The 22,970-nt window shown below is 46.5% G+C and overlaps 1 protein-coding gene across 1 annotated transcript in view; it reads left to right on the top strand.

Annotated features, from left to right (window-relative positions):
• The window catches only part of LOC129813206 (neurexin-3a-like), a 789,442-nt gene that overhangs the window by 609,064 nt on the left and 157,408 nt on the right, over positions 1 to 22,970 (top strand). The window contains exon 20 of the mRNA XM_055865477.1: positions 12,779 to 12,960. Coding sequence (XP_055721452.1) covers positions 12,779 to 12,960 — 182 coding nt within the window. The remainder of the gene's footprint in view (positions 1 to 12,778; positions 12,961 to 22,970) is intronic.

Here is a 22,970-nt window from a genome sequence, read left to right as displayed (position 1 = left end):
AAGTTCTGGTATATACAAGGTAAGTGTCCCCCTCCACTGTACAATTCTCTCCACCGATCTCATTTTTGGGTGACTCATTTCTTCCCTCCATTCTATGGATGAGTTTTTCTCCACCGTATTTTCTCTCTGTACTTTAGTCGCTGTGGGGAAGCACACCTCGGGAGAACTGTGGGCAAAGTTTCTTTGAAAATGATGTTCTTTGGAGGTCTAGAGGTGGCGTCTGTAAAGCAGGCTCTATCAAAACCCATCTCTCCTCACTACCTCCCCAGTTTATCCCATTTTCACCGGCTCTGATGCCTCACCACACAGTGACACTTTTGATATTGCTCGGCTGTACCCTCCCCTCCAATGTGCCTCCCTCATCCCTCCTCCTCTTCCCTCCCCTCCAATGTGCCTCCCTCATCCCTCCTCTTCCCTCCCCTGCAATGTGCCTCCCTCATCCCTCCTCCTCTTCCCTCCCCTCTTTCGCTCGCAGAGTGGCGTCTTCATTCCCCGTCACTCTGAGCCTTACTCCCTCTGTTGTCACATAATGACAACAGGAAAGGATGGAATGATGAGGGGAATAATAACTCCAGGGAAGAGACAAGGCTGTACACAACACGCAGTATATAACTGCCATATGTAAACATCAGGGCCTGAATAACGTTTCCTCTGCTGTTTGGTCATAGTGGTATCAACCCACCTATTGGACGGGAAGGTTGCTCTGCTGTTTGGTCATAGTGGTATCAACCCACCTATTGGACGGGAAGGTTCCTCTGCTGTTTAGTCATAGTGATATCAACCCACCTATTGGACGGGACGGTTCCTCTGCTGTTTAGTCATAGTGGTATCAACCCACCGAGATTACTCCTCACTCCAGAATCACATGCAGTCCAATAGATAACTCCATGTTAAATTCCACTGATGGAAATGGAATTGGAATTGACCACAAGTCTGCTATGGAGACGTTTCCAAGCTGAGTTCCAAGGAATTGGAATTGATTCATCTGGGAGAAACAGTGGGTTAATACAATCATACTGTGGGGGACATGGAGCTAACGCTCTGGGAGAAACAGAAGGTAACATTACCGTACTGTGGGGGACATGGTTGCTAACGTTCTGATTTGGCATCCCGCTCAGTTTCCCTGTTATTTTTGCTGTGTTCATATCTAATTAAGTGGCCTAATTTCCATGCATCAGTCTTATTAATGTAATCGTGCTAACCGCTAGTAAATTCAAAATGGCTGGCTTTGTGAAGGTTAGGGGAAGATGGAGGATTGTTGCTCCATCGTCAGGCACTCTCTCTTTCTGTCTTCACTTTAAACTCCCACTCCAATCTGTCTCTTATCTAAGGAGAAGTGGAATCCAATTGCTCAGCTGATAGATGTCAAAACCCTCAACTTTCAGAATATCTTTGCCCCTCTCTCAAGATCATCCCACGGGGGGGGGGGGGGGACGACGACGACGACTGCTTAAAGCTTTCCATTTCAGAGACTGTATGAGATCAGGGATTGTGTGTGTGTGTGTGTGGAAAGTCTGTATTTTTGGTGTGTGTGTGTGTGTGTGTGTGTGTGTGTGTGTGTGTGTGTGTGTGTGTGTGTGTATGTGCCCTAGCACACATGTGTGTATGTGTATATATGTGTCCGTGGAGGGAAGTGAACATTTATAGTATGTGTGTATGTATGTGTCCGTGGAGGGAAGTGAACATTTACAGTATGTGTGTGTACATATGATGGCAGTGTGTATGTGTGTTGTGTTGTGATGTTGTATATGACATGAGCAGTGTTTAGAATAGATCAAAGCAAACCAGCACAGACGTGCTACCCCTCACAAGCGTGTGTGTGTGTGTGTGTGTGTGTGTGTGTGTGTGTGTGTGTGTGTGTGTGTGTGTGTGTGTGTGTGTGTGTGTGTGTGTGTGTGTGTGTGTGTGTGTGTGTGTGTGTGTGTGTGTGTGTGTGTGTGTGTGTGTGTGTGTGTACTGTATGTGTGTGCGTGCTTGAGTTATTATTGACACCTTACTTCTGAGAAATAGGGAATATGATTCCAACCAGTATAAGGAGGGTCGATCCACCGCACTCCGCATTGTGGTGTTTGAGTTCCAGGAAAGGAGAACGTTTCTTAGGAGGTTCTGAGGAAATGGGAGGAGTCTGGGAAACGTCAGACATACATCCCCTCGCCTCTGCCCTTCCCTGCTGAGTGGTGTCATCTCACTTCCTGTAGCCTGAAGGTATTTTCTAGACCTTCATATAGACACGGTTCTGACAACTGATATTCTTATGGCTATATTTTTACCATTTCTGATTTCTGAGTTCTGATTTTATTTGTCATTTTTGGTTATTTTCCGTAATTACCGTAGGTACTCAACAAACCAGCTTTCTAGTTGCATGATAGTATATTTTGAATTACCTCTTCATGGTACACTCTTCAGCAAAACTACGTCAGTCGTTCTCTTCAATGGTCCCTATTTCGCAAGGACATGTTGTTAAATCCAGGCACAGTACCATTGGATGAAGGTGATGTTGAGACGGAGGTAAACAATTAGGGACTTCAACAGAGAAGCAAACTATGGTTGTTTTATTGGAATCGGATGCCATGTTTTTTATCAGATGTTGTATTGGGCCATGATGGGTGCTGCTATCAGCTCTTCTAGTCTCACGTCAGAACTAGATGTTCATCCATGTTTCTCAAAAATGTCATTTAGAAGTTGTTCCAAACATCAAATTTGGAATCAGAGTTAGATGCTTTACGCCCATCCACCATCCCCTTCCACGACACCGGAGCAAAACAGAAGCCTAATTGAATGTAACAGTTACCCTTATTGTCACTGTTACCCCTAGAGGCCACGTTCCACTTCTTCTCCCAACGTCCTCAGGAATGGATGGACGTCGATTACTGACCTGGCTGGCGTAGTCAGCTTGCCTATTGTCCTTTCAAAAAGAAGTGAAACAATTCTTAGAATGCCATTATCCACTCTATGCATCAGTTTATGGAAATTCTAATTCACATTTCAGAGAGCTGTCTCCCATCTGAATGCTTGTCAGGTTTCTATGATAATCCCTATTAGTAGACTTAAAGCCACATTACTTAATTACAGGTGCACGCGTCTTTGCTCTGAAAAGAAAATGTATTTTATGAAGCTGTTAGTGTTTCAGGCCATCTTCTCCTTCTTGAAACTTTCCGCCACATTATTCATGTATGCATGTACCTGGAACGCATTATAGGACAAAACCTCAGGCTCATCAGTATACACAAAGGAAGGCACTTTTCTGCTTTTTAATTGTCTTAAAAGCTTCAGTATCGTGTCTAGGTCAGTGATTAAATGCTGAATCAACTTGCTGTCATTCAGCCAAAGTGTGTTTGCACTAATTGGAGAAAAAAAAGTTAATAAATCCATTAACTCATGCTGACGTAGTCTCATTTGTTTTCTCTTTTATCTTAAAGTGGATCTTCAAAATATTTCCTGCCGTCGTATGAGAGTTCTTCCAATTTCTCGGTAAATCCCCCTCTATGATTCTGATGTCAGGAGTCACACAGTCACACAGTCACTCTATACTTAATTATTGATAATGCACTTCATCCCCGTCTGCATAACTCAGACTGGGGTTGTCTAGCTAACTCTCTTATCTTAGCATGATGAAGGGTATTACGGACATTACTCGCTCAGTCAGTGAACAGTATCATATCATTCCAATAGAAGACATCTCCAAACCCGTTCTTAGACAGTTCGTTGGAGTACAGTCACACATTCAGACATCTCCTAACCCATTCTTAGACAGTTCGTTGGAGTACAGTCACACATTCAGACATCTCCTAACCCGTTCTTAGACAGATTATTGGAGTACAGTCACACATTCAGACATCTCCAAACCCGTTCTTAGACAGTTCGTTGGAGTACAGTCACACATTCAGACATCTCCTAACCCATTCTTAGACAGTTCGTTGGAGTACAGTCACACATTCAGACATCTCCTAACCCGTTCTTAGACAGATTATTGGAGTACAGTCACACATTCAGACATCTCCAAACCCGTTCTTAGACAGTTCGTTGGAGTACAGTCACACATTCAGATGATTCAGTTTATTGTCTGACATCAGTTGTGTTTCAGAATCTGTCATGAACAATATTCTTCTAAAAACAGACTTCCTCCTAACAAGCCTATTAGATGAGAGAAGATTGGGTATAGAGTGTCACCCCAGTTATTACACACACACACACACACACACACACACACACACACACACACACATATCCATATAATATACATATACATATACATACACACACACACACACACACACACAAGTGCTGGCAAAACCATCACCGTCAGGGCCTGGGCTCAGGCCAATCCCATCATGCACTTCTGCAGGCTAGCAGGATGTGAAATGGCCTTGCTCTGTTGTCTTAGGCTCTCTTCACACGGGACTATTGTTACTATAGAACGTCAGTTATGTAATTCTTACCCCAGCATGTCCGTTTTTCCAGTGGATGATTCGGACGGGATCAGTTGTACCAAACTACCTCTAATAATTGTTTTCCTTATTCACAATTGACCGTTATGACGGAAGCCTGGAGGCTCTTTTAGGTCGTGAAGACATTTTAAATGTCTAGGGATTGTCTAATATTGGGCTAATGGCCTTCAGTTTGGAGAAAGTCAAAATATTAATAATAATAATAATAATAATGCATATGTAAGGGCTGTCGTTCTCCTCATCCTCGGACGAGGAGAGGAGAGAAGGATCATCAGACCAAAATGCAGCAAACCTGAACATGAACTTACATAACTAACGTAAAACTCACGGACAGGAACAGACTACATCAAAACGAAACGAACAGCCAAACAGTCCCGTATGGTGCAAACATAACACAGATACGGAAGACAATCACCCACAAACAAACAGTGAGAACACCCTACCTAAATATGACTCTTAATTAGAGGAAAACGCAAACCACCTGCCTCTAATTAAGAGCCATACCAGGCAACCCAAAACCAACATAGAAACAGAAAACATAGACTGCCCACCCAAAACACACGCCCTGACCATAAACACATACAAAAACAACATAAAACAGGTCAGGAACGTTACAGAACCCCCCCCTCAAGGTGCGAACGCCGGGTGCACCAGCACAAAGTCCAGGGGAGGGTCTGGGTGGGCAGTTGACCACGGTGGTGGCTCAGGCTCTGGACGCTGTCCCCACACCACCATAGTCACTCCCCGCTTCTGTCTTCCCCTCCCAATGACCACCCTCAAACTAACATCCCCTAAATGAACGGCCAGCACCGGGAGAAGGGGCAGCACCGGGACAAGGGGCAGCACCGGGACAAGGGGCAGCACCGGGACAAGGGGTAGCACCGGGACAAGGGGTAGCACCGGGACAAGGGGTAGCACCGGGACAAGGGGTAGCACCGGGACAAGGGGCAGCACCGGGACAAGGGGCAGCACCGGGATAAGGGGCAGCACCGGGACAAGGGGCAGCACCGGGACAAGGGGCAGCACCGGGACAAGGGGCAGCACCGGGACAAGGGGCAGCACCGGGACAAGGGGCAGGTCCCGGCTGATATACTCAGGCAGATCCTGACTGAACGGCTCTCGACGCTCATGGCTGGCTGACGGCTCTCGACGCTCATGGCTGGCTGACGGCTCTCGACGCTCATGGCTGGCTGACGGCTCTCGACGCTCATGGCAGGCTGACGGCTCTCGACGCTCATGGCAGGCTGACGGCTCTCGACGCTCATGGCAGGCTGACGGCTCTCGACGCTCATGGCAGGCTGACGGCTCTCGAAGCTCATGGCAGGCTGACGGCTCTCGACGCTCATGGCTCTCTGACGGCTCTGGCTGCTCATGGCTCGCTGGCGGCTCTGGCTGCTCATGGCTCGCTGGCGGCTCTGGCAGATCCTGTCTGGTTGGCGGCTCTGGCAGATCCTGTCTGGTTGGCGGCTCTGGCAGATCCTGTCTGGCGGGCGGCTCTGGCGGCTCCTGTCTGGCGGGCGGCTCTGGCGGCTCCTGTCTGGCGGGCGGCTCTAGCGGCTCCTGTCTGGCAGACGGCTCTGTAGGCTCATGGCAGACGGGCGGCTTAGCAGGCTCATGGCAGACGGGCGGCTTTGCAGGCTCATTGCAGACGGATGGCTCAGACGGCGCTGGGGAGACGGATGGCTCAGATGGCGCTGGGGAGACGGATGGCTCAGATGGCGCTGGGGAGACGGATGGCTCAGATGGCGCTGGTGAGACGGATGGCTCTGGCCGGATACGGCGCACTGTAGACCTGGTGCGTGGTGCCGGAACTGGAGGCACCGGGCTAAGGATAAGCACCTTCCTACTAGTGCGGGGAGCAGGGACAGGGCACACTGTACTCTCAAAGCCCACTCTATAACTGATGCGAGGTACCGGCACTGGTGACACCGGGCTGAGGACAAGCACATCAGGATTAGTAGGGGGAGAAGATACAGTGTGTACAGGGCTCTGGAGACGCACAGGAGGCTTTGTGCGTGGTGCCGGAACTGGAGGCACCGGGCTAGATACACGCACTACAGGGAGAGTGCGTGGAGGAGGAACAGGGCTCAGGAGACGCACTGGTAGCCTAGTGCGTAGTGTAGGCACTGTAGGTACTAGGCTGGGGCGGGGAGGTGGCGCCAGAAATACCGGACCGTGGAGGCGTACTGGCACTCTTGAGCATTGAGCCTGCCCAACCTTACCTGGTTGAATGCTCCCGGTCGCCCGACCAGTGCGAGGAGGTGGAATAACCCGCACCGGCCTATGTAGGCGAACCGGGGAAACCATGCGTAAGGCAGGTGCCATGTATGCCGGCCCGAGGAGACGCACTGGAGACCAGACGCGTTGAGCCGGCCTCATGACACCTGGCTCAATACCCAATCTAGCCCTGCCAGTGCGGGGAGGTGGAATAACCCGCACTGACCTATGCACTCGTACAGGAGACACCGTGCGCTCTACTGCGTAACACGGCGCCTGCCCGTACTCCCGCTCTCCACGGTAAGCCTGGGAAGTGGGCGCAGGTCTCCTACCTGCCCTTGGCCCACTACCTCTTAGGCCCCCCCCAAGAAATTTTTGGGTGTTACTTACGGGCTTTTTGGGCTTCCGTGCCAGACGCGTTCCCTCATAATCTCCGGTAGCCTCTGCTGTCCTCAGTGCCTCCAGCTGTTCCCATGGGAGGCGATCCCTACCAGCCAGGATCTCCTCCCATGTGTAGCAACCCTTTCCGTCCAATATATCGTCCCATGTCCATTGCTCCTTCTTTTCCTGTCCCTTACTCCGTTGAGTTTTCCCTTGCCGCTTGGTCCTAGCGTGGTGGGTGATTCTGTAAGGGCTGTCGTTCTCCTCATCCTCGGACGAGGAGAGGAGAGAAGGATCATCAGACCAAAATGCAGCATTCGGGAAATAAGCCATCTTTTATTTGAACACGACGATGGCAACACAAAAAAAAAAAACACTTACAAATTTACAAAACAAGAAAACGACGTAGAAGAAAAACCTGAACATGAACTTACATAACTAACGTAAAACTCACGGACAGGAACAGACTACATCAAAACGAAACGAACAGCCAAACAGTCCCGTATGGTGCAAACATAACACAGATACGGAAGACAATCACCCACAAACAAACAGTGAGAACACCCTACCTAAATATGACTCTTAATTAGAGGAAAACGCAAACCACCTGCCTCTAATTAAGAGCCATACCAGGCAACCCAAAACCAACATAGAAACAGAAAACATAGACTGCCCACCCAAAACACACGCCCTGACCATAAACACATACAAAAACAACATAAAACAGGTCAGGAACGTTACAGCATAACAATAAGAAGAATGGACTGTAACCTGCAGCCATTAACTTACGAGACGGATTTGGCAAATGTATCAATTCATTGGCTCTGAATCGTCCACTTCATCTTTTAAAAGAGAAGTATGGCACTAGGTTATTTGACAAAACAAATCGTTCATCTGTAGGGTACCTGCATAGCACGTTGTTTTAAGCATCAATTTGTTCTCAATGTTCTTAAACAATCTGGGTGCGGCACCTGTTAAACTCTGTTCCTCAAAACACAGGGATGACGATTCTCACTCGATATTATCAGAGGACCTTGGAGCGGAAAAACAGTAGGTTTTTAGGGCTGTGATATTAAAAAATGACTGACATGGCAGATTCAGACGGGACTAAAGTTATGGATGTGGTGATTTGTGCTTGTGCACATAATTACATTACCTGAGCTGTGAAATGTATCCCGTCTGAATAGGGCTTTAAATGTTGTCTTAGGGCAGTGCTGGTTTGTCTCAGGGCAGTGTTGTGTTGTCTTAGGGCAGTGCTGGTTTGTCTTAGGGCAGTGCTGTGTTGTCTTAGGGCTGTGCTGTGTTGTCTTAGGGCAGTGCTGGTTTGTCTTAGGGCAGTGCTGTGTTGTCTTAGGGCAGTGCTGGTTTGTCTTAGGGCAGTGCTGTGTTGTCTTAGGGCAGTGCTGGTTTGTCTCAGGGCAGTGCTGTGTTGTCTCAGGGCAGTGCTGTGTTGTCTTAGGGCAGTGCTGGTTTGTCTTAGGGCCGTGCTGTGTTGTCTTAGGGCAGTGTTGGTTTGTCTTAGGGCAGTGCTGGTTTGTCTTAGGGCAGTGCTGTGTTGTCTTAGGGCAGTGCTGTGTTGTCTTAGGGCAGTGCTGTGTTGTCTTAGGGCAGTGCTGGTTTGTCTTAGGGCAGTGCTGTGTTGTCTTAGGGCAGTGCTGTGTTGTCTTAGGACAGTGCTGTGTTGTCTCAGGGCAGTGCTGTGTTGTCTTAGGGCAGTGCTGTGTTGTCTTAGGGCAGTGCTGGTTTGTCTTAGGGCAGTGTTGGTTTGTCTTAGGGCAGTGCTGTGTTGTCTTAGGGCAGTGCTGTGTTGTCTTAAGGCCGTGCTGGTTTGTCTTAAGGCCGTGCTGTGTTGTCTTAGGGCAGTGCTGGTTTGTCTTAGGGCAGTGTTGTTCTGGGATAGAGGCAACAGCCTTTTTATTATTTCATGACCTGTTATTAGTCTCTCTGTCTCTCTGTCTCTCTGTCTCACTCTCTCTCTCTCTCTCTCTCTCTCTCTCTCTCTCTCTCTCTCTCTCGCTCTCTCTCACTCTCTGTCTCTCTCTCTGTCTCTCTCTCTCTCTCTCTCTCTCGCTCTCTCTGTCTCTCTCTGTCTCTCGCTCTCTCGCTGTCGCTCTCTCGCTGTCTCGCTGTCTCTGTGCTATTAAAACTGCACCTTACACACGCTCATCTGAAATGAAACAGTCACCTTGTGCTTGAGAGAAGAATATTACGCCATATTGTTATTATCAAACTACTCATGCCATCAAATACGGAGGATATGTGGTTACCTCCATGTCTCAAAGATTAACATCCTGTTTTCATCAAACGGTTTCTCTTTCTTCTTTTGCAGCCGGAAATGTCAATTGTTTTCTGTTATCCCTCTGAAGTGCCTCTGAACAAGGCTGCAAGGGCACTCCCCAAGCCAAAAGGGATCTCCATTCATTAATTTGCTGAGTAATGACCGCATACATTATTCAGTATCACAGGGCAACCAAATTTCCCAATGGGAAGAGAAGAACTGAGGTACGCCTCATGTTGCTTCTTTAACCATCAGAAATATAATAAGTCCATCGACAGTGTCTTGAAGGAGCATTTGGGATTATGATGGACAGTGAGACGTTAGCAGTGATCTACTTGAAACTCCAATCCAGGGTTATGCATTTTGCAGTGCATTCTGATGCAATGCTACTTTGTAAATCCTATCTGTACCCTGCAGAGTTTACACCCTGCAGTCCTATCTGTTCCCTGTATAGTTTATACCCTGCAGTCCTATCTGTACCCTGCATAGTTTACACCCTGCAGTCCTATCTGTACCCTGTATAGTTTATACGCTGCAGTCTGATCTGTCCCCTGCATAGTTTATACCCTGCAGTCTGATCTGTCCCCTGCATAGTTTATACCCTGCAGTCTGATCTGTCCCCTGCATAGTTTATACCCTGCAGTCTGATCTGTACCCTGCATAGTTTATACCCTGCAGTCCTATCTGTACCCTGCATAGTTCATACCCTGCAGACCTATCTGTACCCTGCATAGTTTACACCCTGCAGTCCTATCTGTTCCCTGCATAGTTTATACCCTGCAGTCCTATCTGTACCCTGCATAGTTCATACCCTGCAGACCTATCTGTACCCTGCATAGTTTATACCCTGCAGTCCTATCTGTACCCTGCATAGTTTACACCCTGCAGTCCTATCTGTTCCCTGCATAGTTTATACCCTGCAGTCCTATCTGTACCCTGCATAGATTACACCCTGCAGTCCTATCTGTACCCTGCATAGTGTATACCCTGCAGTCCTATCTGTACCCTGCATAGTTTATAACCTGCAGTCCTATCTGTACCCTGCATAGTTTACACCCTGCAGTCATATCTGTACCCTGCATAGTGTATAACCTGCAGTCCTATCTGTACCCCGCATAGTTTATATCCTGCATTCATATCTGTACCCTACTTAGTTTATACCCTGCAGTCCTATCTGTACCCTGCATAGTTTAAACCCTGCAGTCCTATCTGTACCCTGCATAGTTTATACCCTGCAGCCCTATCTGTACCCTGGATGCCAGTTTATACCCTGCAGTCCTATCTGTACCCTTGATGCCAGTTTATACCCTGCAGTCCCTGGCATCCAGGGTATTTGTACCCTGGATGCCAGTTTACACCCTGCAGTCCTATCTGTACCCTGCATAGTTTATACCCTGCAGTCCTATCTGTACCCTGCATAGTTTATACCCTGCAGTCCTATCTGTACCCTGCATAGTTCATACCCTGCAGTCCTTTCTGAAGTGCAAATGCTGGGTCACGAGTGTAAATGTGATATAAAGGTTTACCAGAGGTTGATTGGAGAGAGAGAGAGACAGGTTGTCCGGGTGGTTGGTCCCACTGAGGGTCACAAGTTCCCCCAAACACACAACTAGAGAGGAAGAGGTAGAGCCAGCTGGGTTAACCACACACACATGCATGTATGCAAAGATTGGTAGTATATCTGTTACATGTATTTGCAATATTTGTGGTGTGTATGTACTTAAAAACGACTGTGTATTTACAATTGTGTGTTACTCTGGGCTGTACAGTATTCTGTAACAAATACTTTAATTCGAAAGTACTTCCCAGAGTGACTTACAGTTAGTGCATTCAACTAAGCTATCAGAGCTATAGAAAGTAGACCGTCTCTGTAACCGCTGCTGAGAATGTTGTTGCTGTTTGGGCCGGGCTACAATGCAAATGTATTTCTGTATTTTATAATACATTATACATGTATTTTTAATTAAATACATTTCAAAATATAAGTATTTACTAGGTTCTTTTTTATAAATTGATCTTTGTTTTTTTCTAATTGAATTTAGTCATTTTTGCCCATCCCTGTGCACACACACACACGCACAAGCACACACACACACGCTCACACACACACGCTCACACACACACACACACACACACACACACACACACACACACACACACACACACACACACACACACACACACACACACACACACACACACACACACACACACACACACACACACACACACACACACACTCACACTCACTCACTCACTCACTCACTCACTCACTCACTCACTTACTCACACACACACACAAAGTGCATAAGCAAGCTATACTGCACATATGTTCACACAAACACAAGTCATGCCAATAAGATGTCTCTCTCAAAATGAATATTTAACTTCTCTAAAACGACAGAAATGGAGTTTGCCTGTGTGTTTTTCGGAGGAGTACGGCTTTGATTTTCAAAAGACGTCCTCCTGCGATCTTCTCAGCTATAATACATGTGAACTGGAGAATTAATTTGTATAGCTAATCCATTTTGGAGGGAGTTATATTTAACTTGTATAGGTCACAGTATTTCCCATGGAGGCTGGGATAAAGGAAATCAGCTGTTGAATGATGACTTTTCTGACCCAGGTGAAAACAGCAGTTGTTTAAAAACCTCTTGTGCAACTTGGGACAGGTGAGGCTTCTCTAGACGACTTACTGTAGAAAATAAAAACAGATTTGTTTTCAAAGTCTTTTGCCTACTTGGCCCCCGAAACCTGAGGAGAACATTTGAAGGCAGTGCTAGTGTGTTTGCTTGCAAATAATATCTCTTCAACAAACATTATGGGAATCTTAATTTTTGGTTACTTTACACAAACACAGAACAACACAGACAAGGCAAACACATAACAACAGAATAACAACAGAATAACAACAGAACTACAACAGAATAACAACAGAACTACAACAGAATAACAACAGAACTACAACAGAATAACAACAGAACTACAACAGAATAACAACAGAACTACAACAGAATAACAACAGAACTACAACAGAACAACAACAGAACAACAACAGAATAACAACAGAACTACAACAGAATAACAACAGAATAACAACAGAACAACAACAGAATAACAACAGAAAAACACATAACAAGACACCAATAATCAACACCATATTCCAATAAAATAGTTTGATGGGCTTCACATTATCCTACTTCTACTTTGCTTGGAATCATCCCCATCTGGTGTAAGTCTTTCAGCTCATCTTTTCTCTCTCTCTCTCTCTCTCTCTCTCTCTCTCTCTCTCTCTCTCTCTCTCTCTCCTTCTCTCTCTCTCTCTCTCTCTCTCTCTCTCTCTCTCTCTCTCTCTCTCTCTCTCTCTCTCTCTCTCTCTCTCTCTCTCTCTCCTATTTCTCTCTCCTATTTCTCTCTCCTATTTCTCTCTCCTATTTCTCCTATTTCTCCTCAGCTGGGACCACCTATATCTTTGGGAAAGGAGGAGGCCTCATCACGTTCAAGTGGCCAGCCAACGAGAGGCCCAGCACGCGTACAGACAGGCTGACCGTGGGGTTCAGTACCTCCCTAAAGGACAGCATCCTGGTCCGGATAGACAGCGCTCCGGGTCTTGGAGACTATCTCATGCTCCACATCGTAAGTTACACTATTCTCTTGCTTTGTTCCTTGTTATTTTAATATGTCCTTTTCTTTATCTGTTGTTCTATCTCTCGTTCTAGATCTATTTTTTACCTCTCTTTTCTCTGTCTCTTTCTCTGTCCTCCTCTTTCTCTGTCCTCCTCTCTCTCTGGCCTCCTCTCTCTTTGTCATCGTCTCTCTCTCTACTCCCTCTGGCCTCCTCTCTCTTTGTCATCGTCTCTCTCTCTACTCCCTCTGTCCTCCTCTTTCTCACTGTCCTCCTCTTTCTCACTGTCCTCCTCTTTCTCACTGTCCTCCTCTTTCTCACTGTCCTCCTCTTTCTCACTGTCCCTCTCTCTCTCTCTCTCTCTCTCTCTCTCTCTCTCTCTCTCTCCTCTCCTCTCTCTCTCTCTCTCTCTCTCTCTCTCTCTCTCTCTCTCTCTCTCTCTCTCTCTCTCTCTCTCTCTCTCTCTCTCTCTCTCTCTCTCTCTCTCTCTCTCTCTCTCTCTCTCTCTCTCTCTCTCTCTCTCTCTCTCTCTCTCTCTCTCTCTCTGTCCTACTCTCAATCTCTGTCCTCCTCTCTCAAGGGGCCTGAATACTTTCAGAATACTCTGTACATGTATGTGCAACATAGCAAAATGTTCATGTGTGTGTTTGGAGTCATTGCCAAGACATAAAGATTATTCTGGGGAGATTGACGCAGATCTAGTATGATGAGATGGGATCAGTGATAAAACTTCTTACGGCTGATATCCCGTTAACGGGATCGATTTGACAACAGCCAGGGAAAGTGCAGGGCGCCAAATTCAAACAACAGAAATCTCATAATTAAAATTCCTCAAACATACAAGTATTTCACACCATTTTAAAGATGAACTTGTTGTTAATCCCACCACAGTGTTCGATTTCAAAAAGGCTGTACGACAAAAGCATACCATGTGATTATGTTAGGTCAGTGACGAGTCACAAAAAACACAGCCAATTTTCCAGCCAAAGAGAGGAGTCACAAAAAGCAGAAATAGAGATAAATTGAATCACTAACCTTTGATGATCTTCATCAGATGACACTCATAGGACTTCATGTTACACAATATATATATGTTTTGTTCGATTAAGTTCATATTTATACCCAAAAATCTCAGTTTACATTGGCGCGTTATGTTCAGTAATGTTTTGCTTCCAAAGCATCCGTTGATTTTGTAGAGAGCCACATCAATTTACAGAAATAGTCATCATAAATGTTGATGAAAATACGTGTGTTATGCATGGAATTAAAGATATTCTTCTTACCGCTGTGTCAGATTTAAAAAAAAGCTTTACAGCGAAAGCACACCATGGAATAATCTGAGTACAGCGCTCAGCCCGAAAAACAAGCCATACATATACCCGCCATGTTGTGGAGTCAACACAAGTCAACACAAGTCAGAAATAACATTATAAATATGATGATGATGATCTTCATCGGAATGCATTCCAAGGAATCCCAGTTCCACAGTAAATGTAAGGGCTGTCTCTCTCCTCATCCTCGGACGAGGAGAGGAGAGAAGGATCATCAGACCAAAATGCAGCAGTAGGGAAATAGGCCATCTCTTTATTTGAAAAAAAACTATGATGGCAACACGAAAAAACAAAACACTTTCAAAAATACAAAACAAGAAAAAGACGTTGTCGAAACCTGAACATTAACTTACATAACTAAACGTAAACTCACGGACAGGAAACAGACGACATCAAAATAAACGAACAGCCAAACAGTCCCGTATGGTACATACATTTCGACGACACAGGAGACAATCACCCACAAACAAACAGTGAGAACACCCTACCTAAATATGACTCTTAATTAGAGGAGAACGCAAAACACCTGCCTCTAATTAAGAGCCATACCAGGCAACCAAAACCAACATAGAAACAGATAACATAGACTGCCCACCCAAAACACATGCCCTGACCTAAACACATACAAAAACAACATAAAACAGGTCAGGACCGTTACAGAACCCCCCCCCCCTCAAGGTGCGAACGCCGGGCGCACCAGCACAAAGTCCAGGGGAGGGTCTGGGTGGGCAGTTGACCACGGTGGTGGCTCCGGCTCTGGACGCTGTCCCCACACCACCATAGTCACTCCCCGTTTCTGTCTTCCCCTCCCAATGACCACCCTAAAACTAACATCCCCTAAATAAACGGCCAGCACCAGGAGAAGGGGCAGCACCGGGACAAGGGGCAGCACCGGGACAAGGGGCAGCACCGGGACAAGGTGCAGCACCGGGACAAGGGGCAGCACCGGGACAAGGGGCAGCACCAGGATAAGGGGCAGCACCAGGATAAAGACCAGCACCGGGATAAGGGGCAGCACCGGGACAAGGGGCAGCACCGGGACAAGGGGCAGCACCGGGACAAGGGGCAGCACCGGGACAAGGGGCAGCACCGGGACAAGGGGCAGCACCGGGATAAGGGGCAGCACCGGGACAAGGGGCAGGTCCCGGCTGAGATACTCTGGCAGATCCTGGCTGAGGGACTCTGGCAGATCCTGGCTGAGGGACTCTGGCAGATCCTGGCTGAGGGACTCTGGCAGATCCTGGCTGAGGGACTCTGGCAGATCCTGGCTGAGGGACTCTGGCAGATCCTGGCTGGACGGCTCTGGCAGGTCCTGGCTGGACGGCTCTGGCAGGTCCTGGCTGGACGGCTCTGGCAGGTCCTGGCTGGACGGCTCTGGCAGGTCCTGGCTGGACGGCTCTGGCAGGTCCTGGCTGGACGGCTCTGGCAGGTCCTGGCTGGACGGCTCTGGCAGGTCCTGGCTGGACGGCTCTGGCAGGTCCTGGCTGGACGGCTCTGGCAGGTCCTGGCTGGACGGCTCTGGCAGGCCCTGGCTGGACGGGTCTGGCAGGTCCTGGCTGGATGGCTCTGGCAGGTCCTGGCTGGACGGCTCTGGCAGGTCCTGGCTGGACGGCTCTGGCAGGTCATAGCAGGACGGCTCTGGCTGGTCCTGGCAGGACGGCTCTGGCTGGTCATGGCAGGACGGCTCTGTAGGGAGGAGAAGGAGAGACAGCCTGGTGCGTGGTCTAGGCACTGGCTGCGCTGGAGAGGAGGAAACAGCAGGAGAGAGAACCCGGAGAGACAGCCTGGTACGGGGGGCTGCCACCGGAGGACTGGTACATGGAGGTGGCACCGGGTCTACCGGACCGTGAAGGAGGACACGTGCTCTTGAGCACCGAGCCTCCCCAACCCTACCAGGTTGAATGGTTCCCGTAGCCCTGCCAGTGCGGCGAGGTGGAATAGCCCGCACTGGGCTATGCAAGCGAACCGGGGACACCACCTGTAAGGCTGGTGCCATGTACGCCGGCCCGAGGAGACGTACTGGAGGCCAGATACGTTGGGCCGGCTTCATGACATCCGGCTCGATGCCCAACCTAGCCCTCCCAATAGCCCGCACTGGGCTAAGCACGCGTACTGGGGACACCGTGCGCTTTCCCGCATAACACAGTGTCTTACCAGTACGACGCCTTCTACCTCCACGGTAAGCACGGGGAGTTGGCTCGGGTATCCTACCCGGCTGTGCCACACTCCTCGTGTGCCCCCCCCCCAAGAAATTTTTTGGTCTGACTCACGGGCTCCCAACCGCGTCGACGCGCTGCCTCCTCATACCAGCGCCTCTCAGCCTTCGCTGCTTCCAACTCCTCCTTTGGACGGCGATATTCCCCTGGCTGAGCCCAGGGTCCTCTACCGTCCAGGATTTCCTCCCAAGTCCAGGAGTCCTTGTTGCTCTGTTGAGCATTCCCTTGCCGCTTGGTCTTAGTTTGGTGGGTGATTCTGTAAGGGCTGTCTCTCTCCTCATCCTCGGACGAGGAGAGGAGAGAAGGATCATCAGACCAAAATGCAGCAGTAGGGAAATAGGCCATCTCTTTATTTGAAAAAAAACTATGATGGCAACACGAAAAAACAAAACACTTTCAAAAATACAAAACAAGAAAACGACGTTGACGAAACCTGAACATAAACTTACATAACTAAACGTAAACTCACGGACAGGAAACAGACGACATCAAAATAAACGAACAGCCAAACAGTCCCGTATGGTACATACATTTCGACGACACAGGAGACAATCACCCACAAACAAACAGTGAGAACACCCTACCTAAATATGACTCTTAATTAGAGGAGAACGCAAAACACCTGCCTCTAATTAAGAGCCATACCAGGCAACCAAAACCAACATAGAAACAGATAACATAGACTGCCCACCCAAAACACATGCCCTGACCTAAACACATACAAAAACAACATAAAACAGGTCAGGACCGTTACAGTAAATGTTTGTTTTATTCGATGAAGTCCATCATTTATGTCCAAATACCTCCTTTTTGTTCGCGCGTTTAGTTCACAAATCCAAATTCACAAGGCGCAGGTACTTAGTCCAGACAAAAAGTCAAAACAGTTCCATTACAGTTCGTAGAAACATGTCAAACGATGTATAGAATCAATCTTTAGGATGTTTTCATTATAAATCTTCAATAATATTTCAACCGGACAATTCCTTTGTCTTTAGAAATGAAAGGAAGGAAAGGAACTCGCTCTCACGGCCGCACGCCTGACTTAGCTCATGGCATTCTGCAAGACCCCTTGTTCAAACAGCTCTTATTCGCTCCCCCTTCAAAGTAGAAGCCTGAAACAAGGCTCTAAAGACTGTTGACATCTAGTGGAAGCCTTAGGAAATGCAATCGGACCAAATTTACACTGTATCTTGGATAGGCATATACTTGAAAATCTACAAACCTCAGATTTCCCACTTCCTGGTTGGATTTTTTCTCAGGTTTTTGCCTGCCATATGAGTTTTGTTATACTCAAAAACATCATTCAAACAGTTTTAGAAACTTCAGAGTGTTTTCTATTCAAATCTACCAATTATATGCATGTCTTAGCTTCTGGGCCTGAGTAGCAGGTAGTTTACTATGGGCGCGCTTTTCATCCGAGCGTGAAAATAGCGCCCCCAGCCATAAGAAGTTTAACAGAAGGAATGTTACCCCACCCGCACGCACACACACACACACACACACACACACACACACACACACACACACACACACACACACACACACACACACACACACACACACACACACACACACACAAACACACACTTTTTTATTTATTTTTTATTTTATTTAACCTTTATTTAACTAAGTCGGATAACCTGTCTAGCCCGGGGGTTCCGCTAGCAGAACTCCTCCCACATCCCACTGAAAAGGCAGAGCGCGAAATTCCCGAAATATTTTTGAGAAATATTTAACTTCACACATTAACAAGTCCAATACAGCAAATGAAAGATAAACATCTTGTGAATCTAGTCAACATGTCCGATTTTTAAAATGTTTTACAGCAAAAACACCACGTATATTTATGTTAGCTCACCACCAAATACAAAAAAGCACAGACATTTCTTTCACAGCACAGGTAGCTTGCACAAAACCAACCAAACTTACCAAGAACCAACCAAACTAACCAATAAACAACTTCATCAGATGACAGTCTTATAACATGTTATACAATAAATCTATGTTTTGTTCGAAAAATTTGCATATTTGAGGTATAAATCATAGTTTTACATTGCAGCTACCATCACAGCTACCATCACAAATAGCACCGAAGCAGCCAGAGCAATTATAGAGACCAAAGTGAAATACCTAAATACTCATCATAAAACATTTATGAAAAATACATGGTGTACAGCAAATGAAACACAAACATCTTGTGAATCCAGCCAATATTTCAGATTTTTTAAGTGTTTTACAGCGAAAACACAATATAGCATTATATTAGCTTACCACAAAAGCCAACCACACAACAGCATTGATTCAAGGCAACAGTAGCGATAGTGACAAAACCAGCAAAAGATATTCATTATTTCACTAACCTTCATAAACTTCATCAGATGACAGTCCTATAAGATCATATTACACAATACATATATAATTTGTTCGAAAATGTGCATATTTAGAGCTGAAATCCGTGGTTATACATCGTGAAAACGTAGCAAATATTTTCCAGAATCTCTGGATATATTTCTGACACTCACCTATTCTGACCGAATAACTAATCATAAACTTTACAAAAAAATACATGTTACACAGGAAATGACAGATACACTAGTTCTTAATGCAATCGCCGTGTTAGAATTCTAAAAATAACTTTAGTACGACATACAGCTTACGTTATAGCGAGAGAGCGCCCAAAATCTGGGCGGAAACTAATAGTAAACATTTTCGACAGAAATACGAAATAAAATCATAAATGGGTCCTACTTTTGGTGAGCTTCCAACAGAATCTTGTACAAGGGGTCCTTTCTCCAGAATAATCGTTGTTTGGATTTAGAATGTCCTATTTGTCTGTTGATTTAGCAACCAAAACTTGCCAAGTGGCGCGAAGCTGTCCATCGTCACCAAACGCAGAGAACGGAACACGCCAAAACTCCCGAAAAAATGTCAATAATCTGACGAAACTATATTGAAAAAACATACTTTACGATGATATTATCACATTTATCAAATAAAATCAAAGCCGGAGATATTAGCCGTCTATAAGGAAAGCTTTTCAGAAGCCAAAGCTGATGTCCTTCCTGCGTCTTCCTGAACAAAGGAAATTGGGTTCATGTCATTCCAAGACCTCTCTTTTGACCATAGATATAGCTAGACTCCCCATTTCACCTCTCACCTCCTATTGACATCTAGTGGAAGGCATATGAAGTGCATGTATAGTCATACATTTCAAGCAAATTGATAGGGAGGCCCTGGAACAGAGCCTCGATTTCAGATTTTTCACTTTCTGACAGGAAGTTTGCTGCAAAATGAGTTCTGTTTTACTCACAGATATAATTCAAACCGTTTTAGAAACTTGAGCGTGTTTTCTATCCAATAGTAATAATAATATGCATATTGTACGAGCAAGAATAGAGTACGAGGCCGTTTAAATTGGGCACGATTTTTCCCCAAAGTGAAAATAGCGCCCTCTATCCTCAACAGGTTTTAAGAACAAATTCTTATGTACAATGACAGCCTACCCTGGCCAAACTCGAACGATGCTGAGCCAATTGTGTGCCGGCTATGGGACTCCCAATCACAGCCAAATGTGATACAGCCTGCATTCGAACCAAGGACTGTAATGACACCTCTTACACTGAGATGCAGTGCCTTAGACCGCTGCGCTACTCGGGAGCCACATTATGTGCATTGCTATCCTTGTATAATTGATTCCCATCCACAATCCAATTTTCCATAACCCCTAACCCTATATCTAAACGTAACCCTTAACTTAACCATAACCCCTAACCTCACATTTAACCTTCACCCTTTACTTAACCATAACCCATAACCCTACATCTGACCTTAACCCTTAACTTAACCATAACCCCAAACCCCTAAAACTAACACTTAACCCTAACTCTCAACCCTAAATGTAACCCTTAACCCTAACTCTCAACCCTACATGTAACCCCTAACCCTAACTCTCAACCCTAAATGTAACCCTTAACCCTAACTCTCAACCCTAAATGTAACCCTTAACCCTAACTCTCAACCCTACATCTAACCTTTAACCCTAACTCTCAACCCCTACATCTAACCTTTAACCCTAACTCTCAACCCTACATCTAACCCCTAACCCTAACTCTCAATCCTAAATGTAACCCTTAATCATATCCTTTATTCTAACCCTAAAATAGCATTTTTCCTACTGGGGACGGGCAAAAAGGATAGTTAAACAAAAACACACACACATATTCTCTCTGTTTTATCTCGCCCTATGAATAATGAAGCTGTGAATTTCCATACTGTCGTCAGTAGAATCCCTGAGAGATTTACTGTTTTATTCTTTGTAGCTTTTGGCCCTCAGATATACTCATCAACTGTCAGAATACATAGTACTGCCTTTCTGTCTTCCTGCCTTTCTACCGTTCTGCCTTTCTACCGTTCTGCCTTTCTACCATTCTGCCTTTCAACCGTTCTGCCTTTTCTGTCTTCCTGCCTTTCTACTGTTCTGCCTTTCTACCGTTCTGCCTTTCTCCCGTTCTGCCTTTCAACCGTTCTGCCTATCCACCGTTCTGCCTTTCTGTCTTCCTGCCTTTCTACCGTTCTGCCTTTCCACCGTTCTGCCTTTCCACCGTTCTGCCTTTCGACCGTTCTGCCTTTCCACCATTCTGCCTTTCCACCATTCTGCCTTTCTACCGTTCTGCCTTTCCACCGTTCTGCCTTTCCACCATTCTGCCTTTCCACCGTTCTGCCTTTCCACCGTTCTGCCTTTCCACCGTTCTGCCTTTCGACCGGTCTGCCTTTCCATCGTTCTGCCTTTCCACCGTTCTGCCTTTCTGTCTTCCTGCCTTTCCACCGTTCTGCCTTTCCACCATTCTGCCTTTCCACCATTCTGCCTTTCTGTCTTCCTGCCTTTCCACCGTTCTGCCTTTCCACCGTTCTGCCTTTCTACCGTTCTGCCTTTCTACCGTTCTGCCTTTCGACCGGTCTGCCTTTCCATCGTTCTGCCTTTCCACCGTTCTGCCTTTCTGTCTTCCTGCCTTTCCACCGTTCTGCCTTTCCACCATTCTGCCTTTCCACCATTCTGCCTTTCTGTCTTCCTGCCTTTCCACCGTTCTGCCTTTCCACCGTTCTGCCTTTCTACCGTTCTGCCTTTCTACCGTTCTGCCTTTCTACCGTTCTGCCTTTCCATCGTTCTGCCTTTCCACCGTTCTGCCTTTCTGTCTTCCTGCCTTTCTACCGTTCTGCCTTTCCACCGTTCTGCCTTTCCACCGTTCTGCCTTTCGACCGTTCTGCCTTTCGACCGTTCTGCCTTTCCACCATTCTGCCTTTCTACCGTTCTGCCTTTCTACCGTTCTGCCTTTCCACCGTTCTGCCTTTCTGTCTTCCTGCCTTTCTATTGTTCTGCCTTTCTGTCTTCCTGCCTTTCTACCGTTCTGCCTTTCTACCGTTCTGCCTTTCTACCGCCCTGCCTTTCTACTGTTCTGCCTTTCTACCGTTCTGCCTTTCTGTCTTCCTGCCTTTCTACCGTTCTGCCTTTCTACCGTTCTGCCTTTCCACCGTTCTGCCTTTCCACCGTTCTGCCTTTCTACCGTTCTGCTTTTTGTACCATTCTGCCTTTCTACCGTTCTGCCTTTCTACCGTTCTGCCTTTCCACCATTCTGCCTTTCTACCATTCTGCCTTTCTTACCATTCTGCCTTTCCAACCTTTCTGCCTTTCTACCGTTCTGCCTTTCCACCGTTCTGCCTTTCCACCGTTCTGCCTTTCTACCGTCCTGCCTTTCTACCGTTCTGCCTTTCTACCGTTCTGCCTTTCACCGTTCTGCCTTTCTACCATTCTGCCTTTCTACCGTTCTGCCTTTCTACCGTTCTGCCTTTCTACCATTCTGCCTTTTCTACCATTCTGCCTTTTCTACCGTTCTGCCTTTCCACCGTTCTGCCTTTCTACCATTCTGCCTTTTCTACCGTTCTGCCTTTCTACCGTTCTGCCTTTCTACCGTTCTGCCTTTCCACCATTCTGCCTTTCCACCATTCTGCCTTTTCTACCATTCTGCCTTTCTACCATGCTGCCTTTCTACCATTCTGCCTTTCTACCATTCTGCCTTTCTACCATTCTGCCTTTCTACCATGCTGCCTTTCTACCATTCTGCCTTTCTACCATGCTGTCTTTCTGCCTTTACGTGGAGTACTCGTATGTACTGTATAGTTGGTTGTCTGTTAGAGAGCTTCCCTAAGGGTATTTAAATCTCTCTCTCTCTCTCTCTCTCTCTCTCTCTCTCTCTCTCTCTCTCTCTCTCTCTCTCTCTCTCTCTCTCTCTCTCTCTCTCTCTGCGTTATTTATATGGTCATACACATGTTGCTTTACTGGCATGGGAAATATGCCAAAGCAAGTGATAACAAACAAAAGTGGAAAAATAAATAAATGAACAGTAACCATTACACTCCAAAGGAATAATGACATTACCAATGTCATATTATGTGCAAATAGTACAATAAGGAAAATAA

The sequence above is a fragment of the Salvelinus fontinalis genome, chromosome 16 (genome assembly GCF_029448725.1).
Source record: "Salvelinus fontinalis isolate EN_2023a chromosome 16, ASM2944872v1, whole genome shotgun sequence".
NCBI lineage: Eukaryota > Metazoa > Chordata > Actinopteri > Salmoniformes > Salmonidae > Salvelinus > Salvelinus fontinalis.
Note: the sequence above shows the minus strand (reverse complement) of the source record. Positions and strands in the feature narration are given on the sequence as shown.